The sequence below is a fragment of the Ursus arctos genome, unplaced genomic scaffold (genome assembly GCF_023065955.2).
Source record: "Ursus arctos isolate Adak ecotype North America unplaced genomic scaffold, UrsArc2.0 scaffold_5, whole genome shotgun sequence".
Classification (NCBI taxonomy): domain Eukaryota; kingdom Metazoa; phylum Chordata; class Mammalia; order Carnivora; family Ursidae; genus Ursus; species Ursus arctos.
Window position 1 is genome coordinate 59,408,434 of NW_026623067.1, and position 26,739 is coordinate 59,435,172.

Consider the following 26,739-nt stretch of genomic DNA (forward strand, 5'->3'; position numbering starts at 1 on the left):
CCTGGTGTGGAGAGAAAGATAGGCTTGATTCTTCAGGGACCAAGGGACCTGAGATGAAGAGCTCGACCTCCCCTATCTATAACTTCCAGAAAGTAATCCAGCACACAGGGATACTTGTCTAGATAATTCATCCTAGAAGAGAAGTCAATCTGAAGAAGAACGAAGACAGAGATCCTGAAAGATTCCTTCAAATTAAACAACTCAAGTTCAGGTGCCCGTATTTTGTGTATAATACACAGAATGAATTCTTTTACTCTGAAGTAAAATTAACTGTGCTCTTCAAATACTGGGCAAGTGTCATAAATGTAAAGAGTCTTTGTGGGGAACCAGTATCACCAGAGAAAGGAGACATCACAAATTCCAGGGGTTTGGTTTTCGGAGCATATTTTATTTTACAATCCTAGAGAATTAACATCTGCTAGCAGCATAATACCAAAATGCAACATCAATCTATTTCAAACGCCTACAATGGGAAATATGTCTTTCAAAAATGGTAAAAACAACAACAACAACAAAAACAGCTGTAACATACACATAATACATTCACTTTTCATTCTCAAAGAAGATTGTCAGTTTTGTTTTCATGAAATATGTCAATAAAATATATATATGTATGTATAATATTCACATTTTGGAAGGCAAGAGAAATCTTCAAATTTAACTCTGGAAATTTAAACATTTTATTTGTATATATACATATTTCACTTAGAATAACCAAAACATTAAAAATAGCAGCAACATTGATCTTCAAATATTATAATGTTATAGTAGATAGTTCACATAATGTAGATATATTTTAGTAGCTCTTTCATTATTAATATCTAACACAATTCATAAACTTCAAGGTTCTGGTCTCATTGCCAAATAACTTAGAATCTAGATTCAATAAATACTATGCAAAGAATGATGATAAAACACAGACTGTAGAACATGTCTAGACCAGAAAAAAATCATACCAAAAGGTTTTAGCAGAAAAATCTGGTCTGAAGGAGGTTCGAAGACATGTAAGGAAACTGCAGGATTCCCAAGGCAAAAGAGATGACCAGACAAGCTCCCTGAAATGTTGAATTGAATCCCGGGAAATGTGTCAATGGGGACAAAAAGGCACTGCCACCTCTTCGTGGGGCCATGTTTCATTGGAATATGGCATGAAAGTGACCAATGACTGGAAAATTTTCCAATAAACGAGGGATAGAATCATTTCTTACCAGGAGGCAAGACACTGGACCAGGAGGTCGATACTTATTTTTCAGCCTTTACATTTATTCTGAGGGCCAAAGGCACAAAACCTGAGATTTCAGTGGGACCTTGTGTATTGAAGCCTACAAGGTATGAAAAAGTGATCCAAGCCACTGGATCAATGTGCTGATCCTGTTGGCTTAAAAAGAACTCCAGATGTGGTAACAGGGGTCTCTCTGTACCCGGATTCATTTACAGAAGTTGCTCCTGCTGTGTGGCTTCTTTTATATTTCAAAGGTTTTCCAGAAGAGATAAACAGTTAAGTCTCACAAAGGGGCTGGATCAGATACCACTCTCTGATATTTATTGTTAATAGTTTGTCTCCATTTTCAAACCAGTTCACACACTATTTTAATTGATTCTCTCTCACACACACACACACATGTGTGAGGAAGCAGGGTAGGCATCCAAGTACTCACTTTAAAGACCAGGAACACTGAGGCTCATAGAGACCAAAGTGACTTAGCTTGTCACAGTTACACGTTAGCAAACTGGTAAGTATCTTCTGCAGAACTTAACTCTATCCAACAGTTACTTATTTTTTTTTTAAGATTTATTTATTTGGGGGGGGAGGGACAGTGGGAGAGAATCTTAAGCAGACTCCTCACCGAGCATGGAGCCCCATGTGAAGCTTGATTTCATGACCCTGAGATCATGACCTGAGCTGAAACCAAGAGTCTGACACTTAACCGACTGAGCCACCCAGGCACTCCCAACAGTTAACTTATTTTTAAGAATGGCGGCGTGGTCATAGTTATTCTCTGGAGAATGAAGTAATTTGAAGGGGGTGGGGGGAAAAGAGGAAGAAAAATGAGTTCCAGAGAAGAAAGGGAGAGAAGTGGTGCCCTTGGCAGTATCATACACTTTAAAACCAGCAAAGTGCATTTCGCATGTAGAACACAGACATTTACAAAAATATGTAAATACTCTAGTCTTCCAAATAGTCTCATATTGGCCTTGATTAGTACGTCTTTATGTAGATACTGAGGCTGACACTGAAACATAAGATTAGCAAGAAATTTTTACATGAGTTCCATGATTTCCCAAGAGATGGAAAAAAATGTTACAACCTGTTCTCAGGACCCTGCTCCTGTCCCCTTTCACCTCCAGCACAACACACTGACAGTAAAATAGATGTATATTTGATTCGTTTGGTAGTTTTCTAAGGTGTAGGTTTGACAAGATACCACTAATGAATATTCTATGTCCTTAAGAAACTTAACTTTTCCTCTCTGTGTCTAAGCTGAGAAGAGTTCAGTGGACTTAGAGCTTCTGCAAGTTTTAGTTTGGATTCTACTTGGATAGTTATTGGAGACATAAGCAAAAATTTTAAATGACCATAAGAGTTAATTTAGAAAGCGTTCATATTTTACACAACCTTTTCAAGAAAATTCAGTGACTCTTAGCTTAATGGTTCCATAAAACAAAATTACACTAATTCCACTGTAAAAAACCTACATATAACGATAATCTATGAGCTAGAAGACTTAGGTTCAATGTTCTGGACTGTAACACTTTGAACTGTTAATCAAGTTCTTATTTTTAATCAATAATTTTAAAGAACTAATTGAATTAAAAATGAGACCATTCATGAAACCATTGTGTAACATGATGCAAAAGTCCTATAAACCCTTTTTTTTCTCTTCGGGCACCACCTGTCCCAGTCCCCCCACCCCCCACCCAGCCTCCCTAACATTCACACACTATAAATGCCCCACCAACAGCGTCTTCTGACTCTGAATTGAAAGGGTCAGGCACCAACAGGAAAATTATGCTTTGGCAAGCAGGAAATTGGGCAATTCTTTGAGCTTTCCTGAGGTAGTGGAGTTTCTCCTTCTAAAATATTCAAAAGGTTAAGAAAAGTCTAGGGAGCTGAATTAAGAGACAAGGGGAGTGTTGGTCACTGTACTTAAACACTACCCTGAACTTGGTGGTTTCGATAGTTACGTGATTATCCCACACTCCAACACCTTTTCAGTAGAGTCCTGACTGCTATGTGGAAAACTTCAGATATTAAGGTTGTGGTGTGACTAGGGCAAGCCTTGATGGCATTGTATAGCTCATTACAATTTGGATTTAATTCCTACACGTTTCTGTAAACGTACCTGGCATACAGTTGGAGCTCAGTAGTTACTGGGCTCTGATGATGGACTCTTTAAAATCTCTGATTTAGTTCCATAAGGTTACAAGGAAAAATAAACATGAAGACACCCAACCAAACGCAGGCTAATTGTTGCCTTTGTGCGTGGAATTTTGGACACCTCGCAAACTATGAGCGGGTTAAGCTCGAGTGGGACCAGGCATAGTAAAGCACACAAGTCCATATGAGCTCTATTTATCAGATACCCTTCTTTCTATCATGATTTTATCATGATGTGATTACGGGATTTTTAGCCATAAGTAACTTTTTCGAAGACAAAGTAATCCATTGTCTCTGTTGCTCTTCAAGCTTTTCTGCCAGGCATTTAATCAAGACAGGATCCACCTTAGAATCAAATTTATTAGCAAACCAATGTCCGTCATTTATAAGCCACCTTAATTCTGCCGCTCCAAAGATACACACACTTCGAAGGTGGGAGCCGGTACAACGGGGATACAAAAGGCCTTCATGATAGTTCCATTTCACAAGGCGGGTCTTACTCTGTAAGTCAGACACATCCTGGGCTGACCTAGAAATCTCCCCAGGTATTCCTGGTACCCGAATTAAGGTAGCCCAAAAATGTTCATCAGGAGAGTATGTATCTTTAGACCAGGCAAAAAAGTCTTTAACAAGGGAGTTGTTGAAAACATATTTAACAAATGCTCGACTTAAAACAAAATAAGCACTGCCAACAAATATCTCAATGTTATGAGGGGGGGCTTCCTTGGAGATGTTCGTCCTCATTGGTAGCTTCACATATTCATAAGGCACCTGTCTGAGTTCATGGTGATAAGTGAATCTTTCCATTTTACTGGTAGGGGGTTTCACCGTTTCTAACATATTTGCTCCATTGAGTTTCTTCAACTCTGACACTAATTCAAAGTTTGACTTCAAAGGAAAATCTTGCCCACACAGATTGATAACATACTTCCACTGAACCGGGGACTTGAGGAGGTCTGACAAGCAATTCAGATCAGCTTGGAGTCTGGAAATGTGTGCATATTGCACTGTCTCTAATTTGGAGGCAATGAAAACATTGGAGAAGCACTTAGCTAAGTTGTTCATGGCAACCTTGAAGGTATCAGGTGACTTATGGTCATAATGGATGCAGTAAATATTGTGCCGGTTGTATATAGCATGAAGTAGCCTTTCAACCATAATGGCATCTTTATGAACAACCAAAGAATAGGCTATTGGGAAGCTCTTCTCCTCCCTTGAAACGGGCTTTTGATGGTACCTTCTCAGGGTCTGATAAATGTCACAATCACTGGTTATTGCCATGACATCCTCATCATCCAAGTCAATGATGTCTCTCCTTCTTATCTCCAGACTCTTGCCAATTTCCAAAGGCGCCTGTTCATAGACACCCGAACAGTTAACTTCATACCTGACTTCATTCTTCACATTGGTGTATCTGTTCCTTACAAAAGGCGAGGTACTCAGGGAGGATTCAACCAAGTAAATGCCTCTTTGAGGGAAGAGGAGGCTTCTCACATTTAGAAGCTTCAACAAGGAGAACAGCCATAGAGTTACAAATAAGATGAAAACTTTCTGCTGTGCTGGGTATTTAAAACAGCATTTGAATGTCTTCATTCTGTTAAGAGGAAAAAGGAATAATTCAGGTGAAATAAGAGAAAGAGGACTAAGAGAAAATTCGTTCAGTTCGATCAAAATTCACTGGGTACCTTTCATATGCCTGGCAGAACGCTGAGCCCCAAGGTAAATAAAACAAGGTTCTCACCCTTATGAGAATCCAGAAATAAGGGAATGAGAATATATAGAATGGTGGTATCTTGTGGTATTCTGTGTTAACTGTACCTGAATTGTGAGAGATGTTGGTTACCAAATAGGTGGTCAATTATGTAAACTCCTAAAATATAGGTACCGTGTAACTTCCCCTGTCTGCATTTCTGCTTAGCGTATTTGGGGAGAGATTACTCCGGTTTGGGCAGAATTGGTCTATGCAGTGAGATGTCAGTAAGGGCTCAGGGGAGAATCAAATGTCCCATCTGAGCCTAAAAGGAGCATCCATCGTGAGTCTACCTTCAGAGCCTTATTAGATATAGATCTAAAGTCAGATGGGGAAAGCCCACTGAATCCCACTGCTATAGACTGAATGTTTATGTCTCTCCCCAAATTCATATGTTGAAACCTAAGCCCCCGGGTGATGGCATTAGGAGGTGGGGGCTTTGAGAGGTGATTAGGTCATGAGAGTGGGGCTCTCATTGAGGGGATTAGTGCCTTTATATGAAGAGACCCCAGAGAGCTCCCTTACCCCTTCCACCACGTGAGGTATGGATTAAGTACATCCATACTATGTGAAAAAGTCTCAGACAAATCTGCATCTGTCCTTGTGGGACGATCCCGGTGATACACTGTGAAAGAGAAATAAGCAAAATGCGTAACCGTGCACAGTGTGCTCACATGTGCATCAAAAAAAGAGATGATATAAACAGTATCTACACCCAAAGAGCACATGTTGGCAAACTTTTTCTTCCTCCATCACAACTACTCAACTCTGCTGGTGTAGTGGGAAAGCAGCCACAGATAAAGCGGAACGAGAGGGCTTGGTTGTGTTCCAATAAAACTTTATTTACAAAAAGGCAGTGGCTGGCTATTTCCAGAAGAATACTGTACAGACATGACTCCAGGAAGAGGAGCTGCTTTGCAGGGCGGGGTGGGAGAGGATGGAGGATTAGGGGCCTGGGTAGGACGGAGATTTACTTATCACTGAATATCCTTCTGTGCTATTTGTATTTTAAAAAAATGATTATATACTTTTTTTTTCAGATAAAAACAGGCTAATCAAATGGAGGCACAGCTGAATTTATTTTGGGAGCAGCAGGAAGGGAGAACCAGAGAGCACCATCCCAAAGTGTGAGGCCAGGAGGGCCAGCTGAGTTCATAGGGCTGCTTCAAAGAGGTTCAAATCCTGAGACCTGGGGAGGTCTGAGGAGCCCATGTGCAATTTCTTAACACATCTAATAAATCTTAAATGAGGACATAATCATTGTTCCCAGTTTTCTTAGAGAGAATTAACAAGCAATTTGAACCTGATTTATTTTTGCAGATTTCTTCTTTACAGGTCAATTGAAATAGCTCTCCCAGGAAGGACAGAGCCTCATTCATCTTCACTGGAATCACTTTCATTAAAGAACAACACCTGATCAACAATGAACTGTCTTTCCCAATCCCATTGCAGTCTCTCCTCTGTGGGTTTCCCAGGGTCCTGTTTCTCATTGCTCTTCTCACACACGCTGTCCCTAGCTGTCTGGATCATGACTTCCACACACACATTGCCAACACCTTTGTCTCCAGCCCTTGCCTGCTGCCCAAGCTTCTGACATGAACATCCAGTTGCTTGATGGACATCTCCTCCAGATGTCCCGCAGGCACCCAACCTCAAATGAGTCCCAAACTGAACTTGACATCTTCACCTCTCCTGTGTTTTCTGTGTCAGTGGATGGTGAGACCACCCACTCAATGACCCAAGCTTGAAATGTGAGTCATCTGACTCTTCCAGTTCCCTCACACCCGCATTATCAAGTCATCTCATAAAGACCATCCCTTCTTCTCCACCCCCATTAACTGAACCAGCAGCCAGGGAATCTCAGTCAGGCTCCTGGCTCTGGGTCCCTTTGTCAGGTCTCAGCTTTCTGCTCCTCCGAAGCAAACTGAAGAGGGTTCCATCCACTCAGGCTCAAGGCCAAGGTTCCTGTCAGTTGTTACAGAGCATGGGAAAACTGACTCCCCATGCACAGGGCCAACCCCAGAAGCCTGAGCATGCATCTAGAAGTAGGTGTTGTGATAAAATTTGACTTAGAAGATTCATCAATCCCAAATCAACCTATCTCATCCTTGTTCTAATGCATGGTAATTAGGCATACACAGGAAGGAGCTTACATCAATGGCTAGAATTAGAAACAATCTTACCCAAAGTAAATTTTGCTTTGTCTTTTTTCCCTTGATTGGTCCATGGGATCTCTACTTCGGGTCAGTTAATAGTTCTCCCTGATACCACAGTGGTAAAATGAAAAGATCCCCTTAAATTTCTTTTTTTTTTTTAAGATTGTATTTATTTATCTGAGAGAAACAGAGCAAGCAAGGGCACGAGAGAGAGCATGAGCAGGGAGGAGAGGGAGAAGCAGGCTCTCCAGTGAGCAGGGAGCCTCACATGGGACTCCGGGATCATGACCTGAGCCAAAGGCAGACACCCAACCAACTGAGCCACCCAGGTGCCCCGATCCCCTTAAATTTCTAAAGAGGTTCACAAAGTCTTCCAGAGTTGTCGTGGTGTTTATGATGTACCAACTAACTATCATCTTCACACATAAAAAGGCAAAGGCTGGCTTCCTGTCCTGTCACCCATTTCCAAGGGCTCCTTGCACCCATGCTTACCCCATCCTTCCTGAGAACACCTGGAGCACACACTTCCTGATTCCAGTCTGGTGCCTGGAGAGTCTGATTTGAGGTAGGGGTCATGGCTGCCTGCCCAGAGAGGGAAGGTGGCAGGGCACCCATGGCAGGGAGAGACGGCGGGCACGCGGTGAGAAGTCCGGTGGGAACTGATGCTGGGTCCCATGTCTGAGCTTCACCAGCCAGGGACGAAAAGTAATTTTAAAGGAACGAGGGGAGGGAATTGGGACAGCCCAGGTATCTGGCTCTGGGATTCTTCTTCTCCTTTCCTACTCTGGGCATCTTTAAGGAGGAGAGCTCGTCTACAGATCAGCCCTAGACATCGGGGGAACCAAGCAGCCATCCAATACCACCCTGTCCCAAGTCAAAGTAAAATCCCTTCCCTCACTTACTATGGCCAGAAATGCCTTTGACTGAAAGCGTTCCTTTACCTGGGTATTTACCCCAAAGATACAGATGTAGTGAAAAGAAGGGCCACATGCACCCCAGTGTTCATAGCAGTAATATCCACAATAGCCAAACTGTGGAAGGAGCCGAGATGCCCTTCAACAGACAAATGGATAAAGAAGATGTGGTCCATATATACAATGGAATATTACTCAGCCATCAGAAAGGATGATTACCCAACATTTGCATCAACAGGGATGGAACTGGAGGAGATTATGCTAAGTGAAATAAGTCAAGCAGAGAGAGACAATTATATGGTTTCACTTATTTGTGGAACATAAAGAATAGCAGGGAGATCGTTAGGAGAAGGAAGCGAAAAATGAAGGGGGGGTAAACAGAGGGGGACATGAACCACTAGAGACTATGGACTCTGGGAAACAAACTAGGGGTTTCAGAGGGAAGTGGGGTGGGGGATGCGGATAGGCCGGTGATGGGTATTAAGGAGGGCACGTGTTGCATGGAGCACTGGGTGTTATACGCAAACAATGAATCATGGAACGCTACATCAAAACCTAATGATGTACTGTGTATGGTGACTAACATATCATAATAAAAAAAATTTTTTTAAAGGGGGTAGGTACAAGCCCTTTGGTGTGAATGAGCTTTTGTCAAATCCTGAAAGGGACTGTGGGCCTCTTCCCAGCTTTGGTGAGAATATCCAGGGCACAAAAGCCCCAGGAAGTGAGAGACCACAGCTCTCAAGCATGATTCTGCTTTCCTCTGGACAGAATCTGTGTGTGACACCTATAGGGAGCCGCCGAGGGCAGGCACCTGCCCAGTGTGGTACCTGCCTCCCTTCCCTGTGGTACCTGCAGCCTGAACTGGTGAATCCCCGAAGGCCCCAGGTTTGGAGGGATGCAAACGAGCTCCTGAGGTCTAAGCAGACCTGGCTGGGGTAAGGCTGCAGTCCTGCTGGCCACATGGTTCCTAGGAGACTGGGGCAACAATATCACCTTCTGCAAACACCCAACCCCAGCTCCTTCCCTCTTAAAGGCCCTGGGAGCAGGAAACAGGCAGGTGTTTTGCTGCCAGGAAGTAGTCTGATAATTACATTACAAATAAGTGCCCACCCACAGGAGAAGGGTTACTTCCCCATCCACCTGCCCAGACCAATAAGGAGCCTGGTCCATTGCAGAGTTCACTGCCACACAGGTGTGCGAGCCCCTAGTGAGGAAGATGGGACTGAGAAGGACATGATAACAAGGCTGGATTGCTACTGCTCAGCTGAAATAAGGTCTGTTTGGATAATTCAATGAAAACCCAGAAGTGAAGCCTTTTCCCCAAACCCTCTTCTTTACACAGCCTTTCCAGGCACTATTTACAGCCTTAAAAGAAACAGTAGGCACACACAAGGTACTAAGGGATTATAACTGTAGTCGGGGCTAAGTGCTCACAGCCATTAGCAGCTCTTCGCGAACTCTCCATAAATCAGCAATCACAAAACCCAGGACTGTCAAAAAGCTTGCTTTCCCCAGGGAGGAAGGAAGCTGAGGAGCAAAGTACTGAATCTGGTGTAGCTTAGGGATCAAGAATGAGGGACCCACCATCCATATTTGCAGATTAGGTGGCCTCTGCCACCTCCACCCCCCTCTCGTGCTCCCTCCTTCCACCCCGGGTCCCGCGGTGCACGTTTCCCACTCCGGCCACACAGCTAGAACTTCAGCTCGGAGGAGGCCCCCCCATTCAATCTCAGAAATAGCCTGTCGAGCACCTGGACCCTGGGCAAGTCGCTCAACCTCTCCACCTCTCTGTGTCCACATCAGTACAGGTATGTTAATAATAGCAGCTGCCTGGGGAGATCTGGAGAGTAAATCTGGTAATGCATGCAAAGTGCTTTAGCACAGACCTGACAGTGACTGCCCGGCCAGTGCTGGCTGTGGCTTCAACTTCAGCATCATCTTCTCCCGCATCACCATCACCTGGGCGTCAAGCTACCCTCTTCCCTCTCCTCCTCCGCATTGACTTGCTTAAAGATCCTGCCCAGACCTATGGCTTATTGTCCTATCTTTTTAATCTATCTATTTCCCCCCAAAGTTCTGACATAACACTGTTTTAGAATTAATGCCTGAATGTGTCCCTGTACTCTGTTAATTTAATATCACCATTATTATGAATATAGGATCCCTGAAAAGTCTTACGTGGGGCCATGTTCTCAGACCTCCTCATGTGTGCAATCCCCTCAATGGATCAATGAGGTAAATACTACCTTTATGCTTCATTTACAAGACAGGAAACTGGAACATGTGGTGACCGAGAAATCACCCAAGGTTATACAGAGCTAGGATCCCCATTAGTTGAAACTTGAATCTTGTTCCAGAGATGCATTCTTAATGCTCTAGGTAATACTGTCTCTTGGAACATAAAGTTTTCCACAACAGTATAGCCCCTGACTGAAATGTCTCATTACCATGTCTTACCTAACTGTCCGAAAGCTGAAACAGGAATGAATATCAGATCACCCAGCCCTGAGATCTTCCACCCAGCGTAAGGGATTCTGTGCACGGAAAATCAGCCTGGAGCCTCGCTGGGGAGGCATACATTCTGTTCCCATGGTCAGAGGCTGGGGCAATCCAGGTGCTAGTGAGGAGACCAGTCACTCTTCTGGCCACGGAGCCCACTGAACGAAAAGAAAGCTAGCTCATCCTATAAATTTTTGTCTTACATCCCGTCACTGACCACTTAGTGACTTATTCGTTCTTTTTTTTTTTTTTTTCAGGTTTCAGGTTTTTTTTTTTTTTGGTTTTGTTTTGTTGTTGTTTTTTTTAAAGATTTTATTTATTTATTTTGACAGAGAGAGACAGCCAGCGAGAGAGGGAACACAAGCAGGGGGAGTGGGAGAGGAAGAAGCAGGCTCCCAGCAGAGGAGTCCGATGTGGGACTCGATCCGGGAACACCAGGATCACGCCCTGAGCCGAAGGCAGCCGCCTAACGACTGCGCTACCCAGGCGCCCCTATTCGTTCTAGTAGTGACCAGTCACACAGTTTGGGTTCTCTGAGAATTACTAAGCAGTTTAGAAAACTTTCTGGGTGAAATCTCTCTCCACATGACAAATATTCCCTCTGTGGGCAACCTTTAAATTCTTAAACTGGGTATCATTAAATGTTAGTGTGAAAAATGGGATTTGAAGAGTTTATTGATTTAGAAATGTCAGGATTTTGTTTCTTCCTAAAGTTTTACAAAGAAGAATCATCACTTAAGAACATTAATATAAAGATGAGTTCACTAAAAAATAAATAAATTAATTAAAAAACAAACAAAAAAATTTCCTGATCTAGTTGAATAAGCTAAGGTCCTTCTACTGCAGCTCCTTGATTTCAGTAAGGTCTTTGACTCTCTTGATGACATGCTCATCACCAAACCGAGAGAAAGTTTTGGAGTAAGACCATTAGTGGGAGGATGACTCAGCTGAGATGCATTTCCTTAACACCCCCACAGCACCTGAAGCGTCTCTAAAAGAGCAGAAAGGCAAGTTTCTTGCCCAGATGACCCTACATTCTCATTGTTCTACAGGGAAGACCGCAAAGGCAAGTAATGATCAGACTGTGAGTTGGTAAACAGTAACCAGGGGAAAACATAAGAATGGTGTGACTGGGTCCAAAAAACAATACAAATGGAGAACAAATCCTCAAATAATAAGAGGTTATAGGCTCAAAAAGGAAAAGAATGTTTTTCCATTCTCTGTTTATAAAAGTAAACACCTTCATTAAAAAAAAAAATGAGAAAGTCAGACAAATCTATAGAGGAAAATAAAGCTCACCAGTAACCCACCACCTGCCAAAAGCATTCTGTGGCCATGATGTCCTTCCAGACTGTTTTCAATAAAGACACCTTTGTGGGCTTGCTTTTTAACAAGGAGTCTCACTATATAGGTACTGTCTTACCTGTTTCTTTCATTTCACAATATACTATGAGTAAGTCCTATTCTAAACTGTGTCTGTAAATTGTTAGAAACTAAACCACTTCTGAGGTCGACATAATTTTCTATAGGAAAAAAAACTAATTTCAATAATAGAATCTACTTTTCCGGGCCTTCTTCACCAAAGCTTAATTATCCCATAATTCCTAAAGAAACCTAGAAGCAAAATCCTAAAACTGACAAGGACTTTAACAGTAATGGAGTTCAAATTCCTCCTTCTCTAGATGAGTAAACAGAGTCCTAGCCATCATTTAACACTGTTTCATTCTTGGGATGCCAGGAATACGTTTAGTCCATTATGTACATGTTTGTACACCCAACTGCTCCCCCTCAAAGGACTGGACAGAGGGAGAATTTCTATTCCCCAGTATCTAGACCCTTCATGGTGTCATTCAGTCCAGCCTGGCTCCACTGCCCCCTCAACTGAGACCATTCAGGTCAAGTCAATAAAACCCATCATGTTCCCAGATTCAGTGGACACGAACCTGTCATTTCCTAATGGTCTATACTGAGCACTCATACTATTTGTGTTATTTATTCCATTCAATAAACCTATGTGGTTTATTATCCCTATTATCCATTCTTTATCCCATCACCATCCCCATTTTTCAGATTAGGAAATTGAGTCACTGAAGATAAATAGCTAATATGGGAAGGACAGGATTTTCAACTCCGGCCCAATTTCAGAGCCTATAGTAGTAACCACAATGCCAAGTGCCTCTCCAAACTCTTGGGAGGAGTAGAACCCTGTTGGTTCTACATCTAAAATGTGTTTTGAATCCACCCACCACCACACCCACACCACTCCACAGGAATCACCACAGGCCAAACCATCATCAACTTTTGCCTCTAAAGGATATAACTTCCTCACTAATTGAGTCCCTCTAATCCATTCTCTGTACTGTAGCCAAAAGGATCATTTAAACACATAAATCAGATCACGCCCCCTCCCTAGTCCCACTCCCTACACTTAAAACCCTTAAAACCCTTCACTGGGGTTGCACTGCACTTGGAATAAAATCAGAAATCCTTTCCATGGCCACAAGACCCAGCCAGTTCCTTTCCACACCTTCCTCTCCAACTGCATCTTATTCTGCTCTTCTAAAAGTTTCTAGAACACCAGTCTCTTTCTTGCCTCAGAACCCTTGCACTTGCTGTCCCCATGTTCAGACCATTTTTTCTCTGGATCATGGGGTTACTGGCCTCTCTCTGTCCTTCAGGCTGTAGAAGAAACGTCCTTTCCTTGGGTCCTCTCTGATCACCCTTCTCTAGTCTTTTTCCTGACTATTGGACTCCTTGTTTTCTTCCAGGCGCTCATCACAGCAGCAGTAACTTTGTTTGCTGGTTTATTTCTGTCTCCACAACAGGTCTTGTTCCTGCTCTACCTCCAGCTCCAGGTACAGGCCTAACTGGCACAGGGTCTTATTCAGTGGGACAAAATCAGAAGACCTAAGTTCTAGTCTGGGCTGTGCCATCAAAAACTCCTCAAGTCAGGACTCCTGGGTGGCTCAGCTGGTTGAGCGTCTGACTCTTGGTTTTGGCTCAGGTCACGATCTTGGGGGTTGTAGGCTTGAGCCCCTCATGGGGTTCCGCGCTCAGCGTGGAGCCTGCTTGTCTCTCCCTGCTCATGCATGCACTCTCTCTCTCTCTCTCATAGATAGATAGATAGATAGATAGATAGATAGATAGATAGATAAAATCTAAAAAACAAACAAACAACTCAAGTCACCCTGGCAAGTCATTTAATCTTGGGCACGTCCTTACTTCCCATGTGTTAAATGGAATAATGTTTTCTCTATCGTGCAATGCTATCATGAAGGTCACAGGCATGGACCTCTACAAGAGGAATGGTTTCTTGAGAAAACTGGGAAAGAGGCCATACATTGTGGTTTGGTTTTCTTTTCCTCAAACAGCACATGCATTGTTCCCTGCATTCTGACATTCTAATTATTTTTTTGTTTTTCACTCTCTGATGACATTCTTTTTTGCTAATGTCTGGTTCATATATTGTCCTGAAGACAAACACCTGTCTTGGATTTTGAAAGACAGGAAGATAGTTACTGTAGTTAATCAGTAGAGGGTTTTTTTCCCCCTCCCTTTGCTCGATGTCTTTTGGACAGACTGATAACCAAAGAATTCCTTTCAAAGCAACCAGTTTTGTGCAGTTACGATCAGCTAACCGGTTTCTGTAACTCTCCACATGGCAGAAGCTATGTATTTCCCTCGCAGTTCAGTATCTTTACAGGCAATTCTCCAGACAGTACAAAACTGCAGTGACCTGTTAGAGCGTCCCTGCTCGGCAAAGCCATCCCTAATGACCACATCACAAACAACACAGGACTGTGGACTGCACAGCGATGTAAGCACACAAAGCACACCCTCAACCGGGGCCTCTGCCCGTGCTCAGTTTCTCACACTGTCAAGATATAACTGTTTGGGTGCAGGAAAGCAGGATGCCCCTCATCCAACAAGGCTGTGGTGGAGACACCTGCAGGACATGTCACAGTTGAGAGCTTCCATCTAAAGTACAAACGCTACAGTCACCACCTTTGAGATGAAAGGTCTGAATGAAAACACCGGCATGAACATCAGTTTGCCAACCACCTGTCTGTAATTCTTTCAACTAGTGACTTCACTGGGGTTTCTTCGTTTCGGGGAGATTTGTGGAGTCGTTTAAAGTCATATGCGAAACGAGAACCCACATCAGGCTGTATTTACCAGATGCTGGTCCTTCAAGGTCATCAGAAATCTGGGCTATAGCAACGGAGGGGGGAAAAAGTGCAGAATTCAGCCAGGTTTTTATGGTCACAAAAAGTGGGAGGTAACCAACCTGGTTTTGGCATTGTTGCATCTGTTTGTCCACAGGGCAAACATCAAAAGCTGATTGTGTATCTTGCTGGGCAAAACTAAGGTGCTAAGTCTGTAGCAGGAAGTCTAAAGGGCCATAAATGATACTACTGAATGAAGTTTCTATTTTGTAACAGGTTGTGACCCTCATTATGTTGCAAAACAGTAAGAGATTTTTTTCTATAGAAAAAAAACAAAAAACAAAAAAAGAAGGGTGGGATTTCAAAAATACCTATGCCCTTAAATTTTAGCTTCGATGGAAACAGCTTAAATAAAATGTTTCCTCCTTTTTAGGTAGAAAAGATTACAAAAAAGAGGTTAATTAATGTATTTGACCTCTGCCTCACAAGCTTTATGAACAGCAATGTTAGTATTCCTTTCTTAGGTTCTTCTCTTCTCTGCCTTCCACACTTAGCTGGACATGATCCAGAGCCAAAATATATTTTTTATGTTCTAAATGTAAAATGTGGGTTGAAAATATCTTGGCTTCTTTTTCTACAAGGAAGAAAAACTGAACTGAAAAACATTTGTGTCTTTCTTTAAAATGTATGCTAGAAAGAGAAAAAAAACTTTCCTCACCCAAGGGTGGCATGTAATTTCACCCCCAGAAATTTCTAGAAGCACTTATTTGGTATACAGCTAACTCCATATTTTATACTGGCCAGAATTAATTCCTCAAAGGTTAGGTAGCAGCCGAAGAGGTATAAGAACTCTGATTTGTGTGCGCACACTTAAAGTAGAATCTTTAATGTCCGTAACTACATCAGAGGGGCAGCACGGGGATAAACAGATGTGAATGAAGAATACGGATGGCAGAAATGGCTTAAGGCCAGGCCACACTCTCCATGAATGGATTAGACACACTCAGTTTTAAATCATCAGAAAAGCGGCTTTGTTTGTTTTCTGTGTTTTGGTGATGGGGTGGGGAGCTGGGCTGGAGACTTCAATATGCTTCTGCACTTCCACTAAAAAATTCAAGACCAGCTGCCCGGGCGTGACCTTATCATTTCATAAAGATCTGTGTTTCTTGGTTGAAAATGTACATATTGTCCTGAGAGCTTGTGTGTGTATGGACATAACAAAGTTAAGACCCAGGAATTTAAAATTAAGATAAAGTGGTGGAACAAATACAATCTGCAGTGCTTGAAAAGATTCTGACCGAAGAGGAATTTCAAAAGCAGGGATTTCATGTCAAATGTCTCCAGGTAAATTGAGAAATGACTCCAGGAAGCTCTCCATTTGGCATCTCCTACAAGGATGCTTTCTAGCAATGGTTTTAATTAAGATAACACGTCTCAACATATAGGTTTACATTTTAGATTAATATAATAAAAAAGTAAAAGACTGTTTAGTTAAAAACAGTCCAAGCAAGCATACATGCCAACTGTATAGAATGCAAAAGTAAGAACCAGACTCCTCAGATTTCCACGCGGATTATAACACTATAGTCATTAAACCAGTCTGATACGGGTGCCAGGACAGACACAGACAGCTCAGGGAGACGAAATTCAGAAACAGACCCAGTAGGTAAGGATGTTATCTACGGTTCTGGTAGATACGGCCACTTGCTTTCCAACATCCATCCTCCCTTCCTTCTTTACTAAGATAACCCTCATGTTGTTGCTGGCAGAAATGTGCCCCCCACACAGCCTTTCCCTTCAGCCTCCATTGCAGAGGCATGGTTAACACAGGATACTGTGGGGTATCTGAAAAGTTCTTTACAGGAGACTGATTCAGGGGGAGGTATGCCATTTTGTGCTTTTTCCCCTGTGCCCACTTTAGTGCATGGACCTCTGACATGATGGCCAGTTACAGTAGCCATGTGGGGACCATGAAGAAAAGGCCAAGGGACTATCAGAGCCCTCAGCCCCGAAATCCTCAAGCCACTGAACCAGCAGCAGCAAACACCCACTCTGCATTCTTGTTATATGAGAAAAATAAGCCCTTGTATGTCTAAGCCACTTTGCAAAGACGCACTTTGAAAGATGACCATATGAAAATGGTCATGCTTCACAGAAGGACACAAACACACAAGCAAGATGAAGCTTACACTGAAACTACGTTTCCACAACTAGGTACGGCTACTTGTACAACAGTACAATACTGTAGATGGTCCAGTGTGAAATTCTAGGTCTCAGGAGTTGTGAACTTCTTATCTGTCTGTTTAGAGGCAGATGGAGGTTTCAGGTAAACATCTGAGGGGAGACTCCACGACTTACCAGGTTAGCTCTGATATTGGCAACAACTGTGCAGCATGCTCACCACGCTTCAGGTAAGCACTACTCAGCTTACCTCTACTTTGTCGGGTTCCAGCCACAGCAGGCGGGTGGGCCAGGCGATCTCTGAAAGTCACCTTGCAGGCAGGCTGCCTTCTTGTGAGCTTATGTGTAACAAGCTTGTTATCTATCAAGGAAGGTATCAGTACCACGTAGGGTGAACCATGTTGCGTGGTTCTGAGCCCCTCCCTCCTGCCCTCCCTTCCCTGCCTGACCCCAGTCCTCTCTTCCCTGCCATACCCAAGCCTCCGCTTCTCACCCTCCTATTTTACACCTCTGTATACAACATACCTGGTGTGGAATTCTAAGGCCAATGGTTCTGAACGTAGGTCCTGACTTCACTAAGAAGCTGTCGCCAGTCTAGTGAGTCCTCTGCCTCCTTCCCTGAGAAAGCAGGCCAAGGTGCTAACTCACACGGAGACTGTGATGACTAACTGAGCCCATGCACTGCGTACATCCTGGCAGGAAAAGCAGACTGGCGTATGGGTGGTGTGGCAGTACGGGGTCAAAAGCATTTAAACAAGCAACAGCCGGAGAAGGCGCATCGAGGATCACAGGCCAGGGGCTGTTCTGCAAGCAAGGACTGGGCTTCACCCCCAACCTGCCACCAGCACTCCTGCACCCAGAGACCACCTTTGAGAAGCAACAGCCAGGGGTCTCTTTTGGGCCAGATGGCTCAGAAGCCATACTAAAGGCTTCCACATTCTCCTGTCCAAGGGGAAATCAGACTGTGCCCACTGTAATCGTCTTACAACTTTTCTGTAGGCTTGAAATTTTTCAAAAGGTTTTTATTTTTCCTTTTTTGCAAGTGGGAATCATGGGGGTAAACAGGACTGTGTAGGATTAAAAGCCTTCAAAAGTCCCTGCCTCAGATTGGGATTCAGACAACTCATTTTTAGTAGCATGGTCTTAAACCTCTCTGTAAGTCTGGCGTCACTGCTACCTTCCTTCTGTAATTACAGGTTCCAAATCTTACGTGGTTCACTACTTTGCTATAAAAATATCTTTTCTTTTGTTGTTCCATATTTATGAACTAGTTGATGATCATAAAAATATTCTTTCTTTTATTATTTTATTGTGGTTAAATATGCTTAACATAAAATTTACCATTTTGATCATTAGTGCTAAAAAGTCTCTGCTTCTTAGTTTATCCCAGAAAAGCTATTCCATAAATGTTGGAGACGTCATGGGTGGATGAGTGGGTGGACGAATAGATGGATGGATGGGTGCATGGATGGATGGAGAGGTAGATGGACACGGATGGATCAATGGTTAAAATTTTAACCATTTTTAAGTTCTGTAGCATTATATATATTCACACTGTTGTACAACCATCACCATCTCCAACCACAGAACTTTTTCATTTTCCCCAGCTGAAACTCTGTACCCATTAAACACTAATTCCTCATTTCCCCCCGCCTTCCGCAGCTCCAGGCAACCGCCCCTCTGCTTTCTCTTTTTATGAATTTGATTCTTTCAGGACCCTTGTCTTAGAGGAATCATAGTATTTGTCCTTATTTTACTTAACATAATGTCTTCAAAGTTCATCTATGCTGCAGCGTGTGTCAAAAGTTTCTTCCTTTTAAGGCTGAATCATACTCTATTGTATGTACCTACCATACTTTGACTATGCATTTGTCAACAGACACTTGTGTAGCTTCAGTCTTTTGACTCTTATGAATAATGCTGCTATAGACGTGGGAATACAAATATCTATTCATGTCCCTGCTTTCACTTCTTTTTGGGCATATATTTTATATATACCTTCATTCTTACATCCTGCTTCTATTCCCCTTCAACTGGTTGCCCATCCACCCAGCAAACGTTTAATGCGTGCCCACCACATGCCAGGGAGACGCTGTGTTAGAATCTGGACAGATATGACAAGAAACTGTCCCACCTGGAGGAATCCAGAGAGAAATAAATAGTGAGATCCTAGGTGACCTGACAATACAAGCCAAGAAATCCCAGTTATTGTGATATATTTGAATTTTATTGTATAAAAACTGTATCTCAGAAAAGAGAAGTCCCCAGCTAGCATGGAGAAATGGTTCTTTTATTCAGGGATTTTCTTGGCACAGTGGTGATTATATGTTCCTCCTTTTTAGGATCTCTTCTCTGGTTCCACATCCCTTCCTTCAGCTCCAGAATCTCCCTAATCTCCATAAAAGTATTTTTTCCTGATCTAGCTGTTGCAACTTAGTTGGTGTCTACCTTGTGTGTCCCTTCACTTCTGTCTCCTGACCCATGTGCGACTACATGTAACTCTGCCCGCCTGCACGTAGGGCAGGGCACTTGCTGGGAAGGCTAAAGGAGGAAAGAATCGGGTGGAAGACCATGGCTGGGCAGAGGGAGCCCCTCCTTGCTGCACTCAGGTGGAATGCAGGGGGGGGGTGGCGCGGATGTGGAGAAAGGACACAACAATGCAAATATTCCAAATATGCCACAGTGACGCAGAGGAGCAGAAGGAAGACAAAAGGAAGCTTGGCAAGCACAGGAGCTATGCTAAGCCTTGCTCTTCCTGGTTGTGGGCATGCCTGGCCACCCTCTGGTGCTGTCTGAACGAGCTGCTCTGTCATGGGCGGTCTGGATCTGGAAAATACCCGGGAGAAATACCAGGGCTTGCAGAACTGTTAGAAATAGGTCCAACCTATCCAAAAGCAAACAGGCTGATTGTCTAAGTCTGAATATAGACAGGAAGCTCTCCTCCAAAGGGACAGGGGGAGAAAGAAAAGCAATCAAAGAGTCAGAAACAGAGACTATTGGTGGAGATTTACTTGAGGTTACAAAGAGCTCCCTTACCAGCAGGCACTTTTTTTTTTTGGCTTGCCCCAGTAATGGAGCACATCCCATCAGAAGACGTTTGGTGGCATCTTGGAGGAGGAAAGCGAGCTTAGATTTTATGGAACCCTTTGCAGTTTGGTTTAAGGCTAGTCTTTTTGTGCAGGGGGAGGGAGGCGGGAGAGGACTGGATAAGGATCATGAGTAACAGTGTAGGATTCCAGGCACTTTTTCATGCTCCAGGAACCATGGCTAAAAGCATTCTTGCCATAAAGTTATTTTGCTTTTTGCATTCTTAAACTCTTTTGTGCAATTATATTATCTAATTGTACTCCCTTAAGAGTCGTATGTTAACAAAATTCTACATCAAAGAAATTTTAAATAACCAGAATCTCTTGGTTAAATGTGAGCTTTAGCACAAAACTCATGAGGCCTAGAGCTTGGTGGTGGCAGTGAGGGGTGGGGTGAAGCAAAGAGAAATGACAAGGCACAATTATTGCTTCCAAATACTTTGAAATTTCTGAATTCATCTTAATCTGACTATAAATAAGCTGTAACCTACCTCTGTGTTACCGACCAAAAAACCCCTAAGCTGACTGTGTAAACAAAACAGGAAGAGGGCAACACTCATCACAGACATGGAGTTCCTGACCGTATGCTGCAGGTGAGTGTATGGGGTACTGGGCTGGGGGGAGCTTGAGGGGGACACTGAGGCTGGAGTCAGAGAATACGGTCCTCGTGGAGTGTGGAGCAACCCTGTGAGGGATGCTTCGGAGCAGCTATAATTTAAATGCAAACAATGATCGGGCCGATGACAATTCTTCAGATGTCAGCCCCACAAGGACTGCAAAGATGCCAACTTTTTAAGCCTCATTAACTGTGAGGAAGGCCTCTAACAAAGATACTCACATTGTTATTAATTCCTCTGGCCAGGACATCAGCAGCCAAATCAGCAGAGGACACAAGGGTTTATACGAAAGAGGACAGAAGGAGGATCCAAACAGATTTAGACAGATTTGAATCTAGTACGATGCAATATAATGCCGATAAATACAAAGAGTAACATTTAGGTCCAAGAAATTAACTGCACTCATACCAGATGGAGAAATGGGGTTTAACAGGAGCATGTGTAGAGAACAGTTCAGGGTTTGGCAGACTGTATGTTTGGGAGGAGTCACAGTTTGTTGGGTATGAGACTGCCAAAAGATTTTTTTTTTTAAAGGCAGCAAATGCAAACCAAAACCCCAATCAGTGTGGTCCTGGACAGCATGAGAACCACAGAGCTGCAGAACAGGAGAGCCCAGAGCACTCTTAGAAAGCATCTTCTGGGGCACCTGGGTGGCTCAGTCAGTTAAGCATCTGCCTTCAGCTCAGGTCATGATCCCAGGGTCCTGGGACTGAGTTCTGCATCAGGCTTCCTGCTCAGCGGGGAGTCTGCTTCTCCCTCTGCCTGCTGCTCCCCCTGCTTGTGCTCAATCTCTGATAAATAAATAAATAAATAAATAAATAAATAAATAAATAAAGTAAAAAAAAGAAAAGAAAAAGAAAGAAAGAAAGTATCTTCCACTGGATTAGACCTTGGGGCAGAAGAAGGGATGGGTTTGTGTCTGGGTCCAACCCTCCACAGGGTACTGACTGACGGAAGTTAAGCAGAGCAGTGAGAAGCTAGTGACCACAAGAGGGAAATGGAAGGTCAAGACTGAAGAAGTAAACGTTCAAGAGGAATGAAAGCTGGCTCCAAATATGAATACACAGGCTGCGGGGCCCCATCCCCAGAGGTTCCGATTCAGCACATGGGAGTGGTCTTGGAATTTCCGTTTCTAAATTCCCTGGGGATGTTGATAGGGCTGGTCCAGGGACCACACTCGGAGAACAAGCGCTCTAAGAAAAAAAAATTGTAATTCAGAAAAAAATACATTATGTGTTTCTGAGATTTTCCAAGATACCATGGCCCGTTCCCCAGTAAGTCCAAATTAGGGAGAATTTACTGGTTTTAAAAGCCCACACATTTATTTTTATGATTATGCTCTTTTTAAAATTTTATGTTGCTCAACACAAGTTCCACCTTTACTTCTGACCCTTAGTGTTTCTTATTAGTTCAGCCTCATAAAGTGAAATTTTGTTTCTGTTTCTGCTTCATTTTCTGACACTTTACATGGCAGGCAGTCTCGCCCTGGTCTTCTTCCATGCCTCCCGTACTGCTGTATTATATTCAGCAGGTCAAGCTTCATTACATATTAAAATGTGACCTGTTTTTATCAAATGGTATCTGGCTTCCCACGTCTTCTAAAATAGTAAATATTGATCCAGTCCTTTCCCCCAAGAGCCCACACTGAGCCCACCGTGCCCAGGGGCCCATTAGGCTTCCTACCAGCTGCATTCAATTCCTGATCAATTTTATTTGATCTTATATACTTGAAGCTTTAGCCTTTCGATCCCAGTAGGAAAATTACCAACATATGGAATGCATATAAAATGACATGCAAAGCAATGCAAATTAATACAAAACATACACCTCTAAATTGCTTGGGGAAAGTCTGTAAGCTTTGACATTGATATTATCTGCTTTGCTTCTCTAGAGTCTGGCGAGCAGTGACCAGATTCTTTGATTACCATTTATTTTGATGGCCGCCAGCACCTGACACTTGCTAGCATGCTAAACAGAAGAGCTGCCTCTGCCTGTGAGTCAGGCAAATGGGATCCAAGACCTAACTTCGCCACTGTTTGGTTCTATGGCCTTGTACAAGTTCTCACGATTCTCTGGTTCTCAGATCCCACATCTGGAAATGATGGAAGCGACGCCATCACAGTAAAACCACCAGCCCTAAGGCTCCCTGAGCACCCACCAGAGGCTGGCACAGTGCACACATGCGCACACCCATACCTGTGCACACATGTGCATGGCATGTACACATGGTGCATGCATGACACACACATGCCGCCCTCACAACAGCCCCTGGCAGGGTACCATAAAGACGCACCGCGCAGGTGTGGCGCCACTTCGGGGACCAGGAAACTCAGACAAGGCCATAAGCCAGGGAGTGGCCAGAACTCAGGCCTCCGCAGTCTGACTCCAGGGGCCCCTCAGGCACGCCCCAGCTTTGCTGCACAATTCCCAGCCGTGCTTCCCTAAACACGAAGTTTGCCTAACCTATGAAGTAAAAATTCAAATTTCACCGTCATATGTGCTTCAAAGTATTATTTCTGTAAGATGGTGATAGTTATGTGAGTTTGATATCACAATGCCACACAATCAGACTGTTTTTACCTAAAAGGATTCCAGATAGCCTTTCCTGCCCGCTCGCTCCATCCCATTCACATATAAATTATGTGCCAGGCTCTCTCTCACCAGTCCTCAGCCCACACCGCACCCCACACCACGCAGGGTGCCTGCTCCCACGTGGGCTTTGGTTGAGACGTGCTGCCCTAGCTCTCACCCCTCCCCATGAAGGCAGGGGCTCTGTTCCAGGTCTGCACTCCTGTCCCATCCACCCCAGGCTTTAAACAGTGCCCCAACACAGATGGCCCCCCGCTTCTGTGGAGCATCAGCCGGGGTCTGGAAAGCAACTCAGACTCAACCAACCAAATCTATCTTTCCTCCAAAATCTACCCCTCGTCTAATGTTCTCCCTTTTGTAAATGGCAGCAACATCTGCCCAAACCTGGAGGGAATCGCCCTGCCCTCTCCTACACAAAAGTAGTCACAAGTCACTCCAGAGTCTGCCTTGAATCTAAGCACTTGTGTAACCCTGCTGCCACTGGCTCAGCCTAGACCACCAGGCCTCTCATTCCCTTGGAACAGCCCTGTTTACCTTCTGGGCACCTCGGACCCATTCTCACACAGCAACCTAGTTGTTTTGAACAGAAATTTCACCAGGATGCTCTCAGGTGTGAAACTGTCCAGAGGATGTATTCCACAGATTGGCCCCAAGGTAAGGCATCATCTCACCTCACCTGTGCTACTCTCCCTTCGTGTCAGACTGAACCTTTCCATTCCATGAACTGTCTGCTAGCCCTCCTCTGTCTTAGGGCACACCGTTCCCTGGGGGGAGAATGCTCCTTTTCTCCTTCTCCTCCCTGCACTTAGTGTAAGCCACTCTTACTCATCATTCAGGCCCACCTTAAATCTCCCCAAGAAGGCCTCCTGCCTCTACCCCAGACTCAGCATATCTGTGCTCCCACAGTACCCAACACTGGCCTGACCCACAGTAAGTGCTCAACAAATTTGGACTGATGAATTGACTTTTCAACCCTGCATCACATAATCTCACCATCTTGCTGTTTTCTTCCTGCCTCCCAGCCAAAGAAGGAAATTCTTTGAAGCAGACACAGTTACACTTCTGGTAGGGGTGCTAAGATAAGCCCCAGGTCATCAACTCATACTCCCAAAACCAGCTCCAGTAGTTGGTGATTCTCACCGGAGAGAGCAGAAGCTGGGCACCATCATGTATACTCTCTACTTGCCCACCTCCCTGCCTCCCACGATCTGAGTTCATTGGAAGTCAGACTGATAACTATTTACTGCCTGCCCGTCTTGAGGGTACTTAATTAGCATAAGCCATCAAGGGCCAACTTTGACTTCTTCCCCAATTATGCTATTCACCCCTACCTACCTCTGTGGTGATTACTGTGGCATTTAGCAAATTACTGTAAACTTTGGAATGAGTATGAGTAATAAACAGGAGGGAACCCCCCCCCCCCAAATTCTATCAGTTTTCCAAATTCAGTACCATACAACCAAATTCTCTGGCTACTGTTTCTATGCTAATAAAAAAGATAATTCAACAGCATCTTAATTGGTCATTTCTCAGACAGTATTAGATTCTTAGAAAGTGCAACATAGGAAATGTTCTCTGCAATAATTCACTTATTTTTAAAGATTTTACTTCCTCAGGACGCGGTCAACAAAAGCTATCAAAAGGGAGAATGCCTTAGGCTGATAAGTAGTTTAATAAAGGCACGCCTTTCGCACGTAAGATCAAAAACGGTGACTTCTAGGTCTACCAAACCTCATGGATACTTAATATTATTCCTAATTCCCTTAATATTCTGGTTTGTTGCTCTTCAATTTTACGGATGAGAAGAGGAAGGAATAAGGGCCTCAGGGCTAACACCACCTCTTCGCGTGCCCATTTAGGGGGCAAAACACAAGTTTCCCAGGCTACAACGACCCGGAAAACCTCCCCAAGACAGAGAACTTAGTTCTAAAATTTACCAAGCAATACCAGCTCACTCGCACTGTTAGCCTAAGTAAAGATAGTAAACTGACTTGAGAATCCAGACCTCTTGGCTCCGATCCCCGGAGCCTGCCGGAGAGGCGCTGCCACCTCGCCGGGGGGACGTCCCGGTCAGCTCTGCGGCATGAAAACTTGACCTTAAAAAGCGCAGAAGCTCGTGCCTGGGAGGGCACCAGCGGGAGGGCACCACCGGGAGGTCCGCCCCGCAGCTTCCGATCCCCAAACTGGTAAGACCCCCTCCCCCCCAAGCACCTAGTCCTAACGAAGAAGCCACTGGAGCAGCCCATTCCCGAGCGCCTCGTAGCTCTCCCGCCCACTCGCCTCCCGCCTAGCGGGGGCGAAGACGCCCACGGCCCGGGGCTCGGGGCTGGCAGCGTCGCCGGGCCCCGGGCTGGCGCGAAGCTGGCGGGCTAGTCGGGAAAAGCGGGCGTCGCGACCCCGCCCCTCGGCGCCCCTCACCTGAACTGGTCTCCCTGGCCCTCGGGCCGGGAGGACAGAGACTGCGGGACCCTCGCCTCGGGTAAGGGCGCGTTCCGGAGCCGCGTTCTCACTGCTCGGTGAGAGTCTGGGGAAGCCCTGGTGCGCACACGCCGCGCGACTCCCTGCCGCCGCGCGGGTTCCCGAAGTTGCGGCGTCCGCTTGGCGCGCGGCGGGGTCGCCCACAGCAGTCCCCGGCTCCATCTGCGCCCGCCGGGTGCCCGCGCCGTCCCTCCCGGCACCGGCAGGCGCGCAGCCAGGCGGGGACTCAGCCCGGGATCCCGATGCGGCACCCCGGGGCCGACGCCCCAGCCCTCACCCCCGAGAGCAGCGCGGCGCCCAAGTTTTCCCCAGCGGGAAAGTGAAAGTCTAGAGGAGGAGAGGGTCCGGGGGTCCCGGCCACCCTGCGGCTGGGATCGGAGCCCCGCACCCGCACCCGCCACCGCGGGACAGCTCTGCACCCCGGCCCCGGACGTTCCTCACTGGCCTGCGTGGCTAAGTCGACTTACGAAAGGGAGCAGGGGAGCCCCGAACGCGGGGTTCCCGCGGCTGCAGAGGCCACCCAGGCGGGGGCCGCGAGCTGCGCTCTGGGATCCCGGCCCCTCTGCGGCGGCGGCGGCGGCGGCGGCGGCGGCAGCTCGCTCCCGCCTCCTCGCCTTTCGCCAACTCGGCAGCGCGCCCTGCTAGGGAGTTGCTCTCCCTCGGCCGGGGGTGGGAGAGCCCCGAGCTGCCCCCGTGACGTGGAGAAAGGAGGAGCGCCGTCGCCGCGCTCCCGCAGCGGGAGCTCCCCGCCCCTGCACTCCGGGGTCCCCTCCACGCTTGGGACAAAGTTCCGAGGCGCGCCGGGCGCGCCACACTCCGGCAGAGCCGCGCGGCTCTCCGCAGCTGCCCTGAGTATCATCCAGGTTCGGTTTCCTCCCCGCAGGAAACAGACAAGATCCGAGGTCTAGGGAGCTAAGAAGC

General features: G+C 45.2%; 1 protein-coding gene across 1 annotated transcript; it reads right to left on the reverse strand.

The window, feature by feature from the left end:
- Positions 1-367: 367 nt before the first annotated feature.
- GCNT4 (glucosaminyl (N-acetyl) transferase 4) lies at positions 368-26,494 on the reverse strand. Its single transcript, XM_026498778.3, has 2 exons — positions 26,286-26,494; positions 368-4,973 (listed from the first exon to the last, which is right to left on the reverse strand). Exon 2 carries the CDS (start codon positions 4,970-4,972, stop codon positions 3,608-3,610), a length of 1,365 nt encoding a protein of 454 aa, XP_026354563.1. The 5' UTR covers position 4,973; positions 26,286-26,494; the 3' UTR covers positions 368-3,607.
- Positions 26,495-26,739: the final 245 nt, after the last annotated feature.

Excerpts from the sequence above, each read along its gene's own strand:
- GCNT4 (XM_026498778.3), bottom strand. The coding sequence starts at position 4,972 with ATGAAGACATTCAAATGCTGTTTTAAATACCCAGCACAGCAGAAAGTT.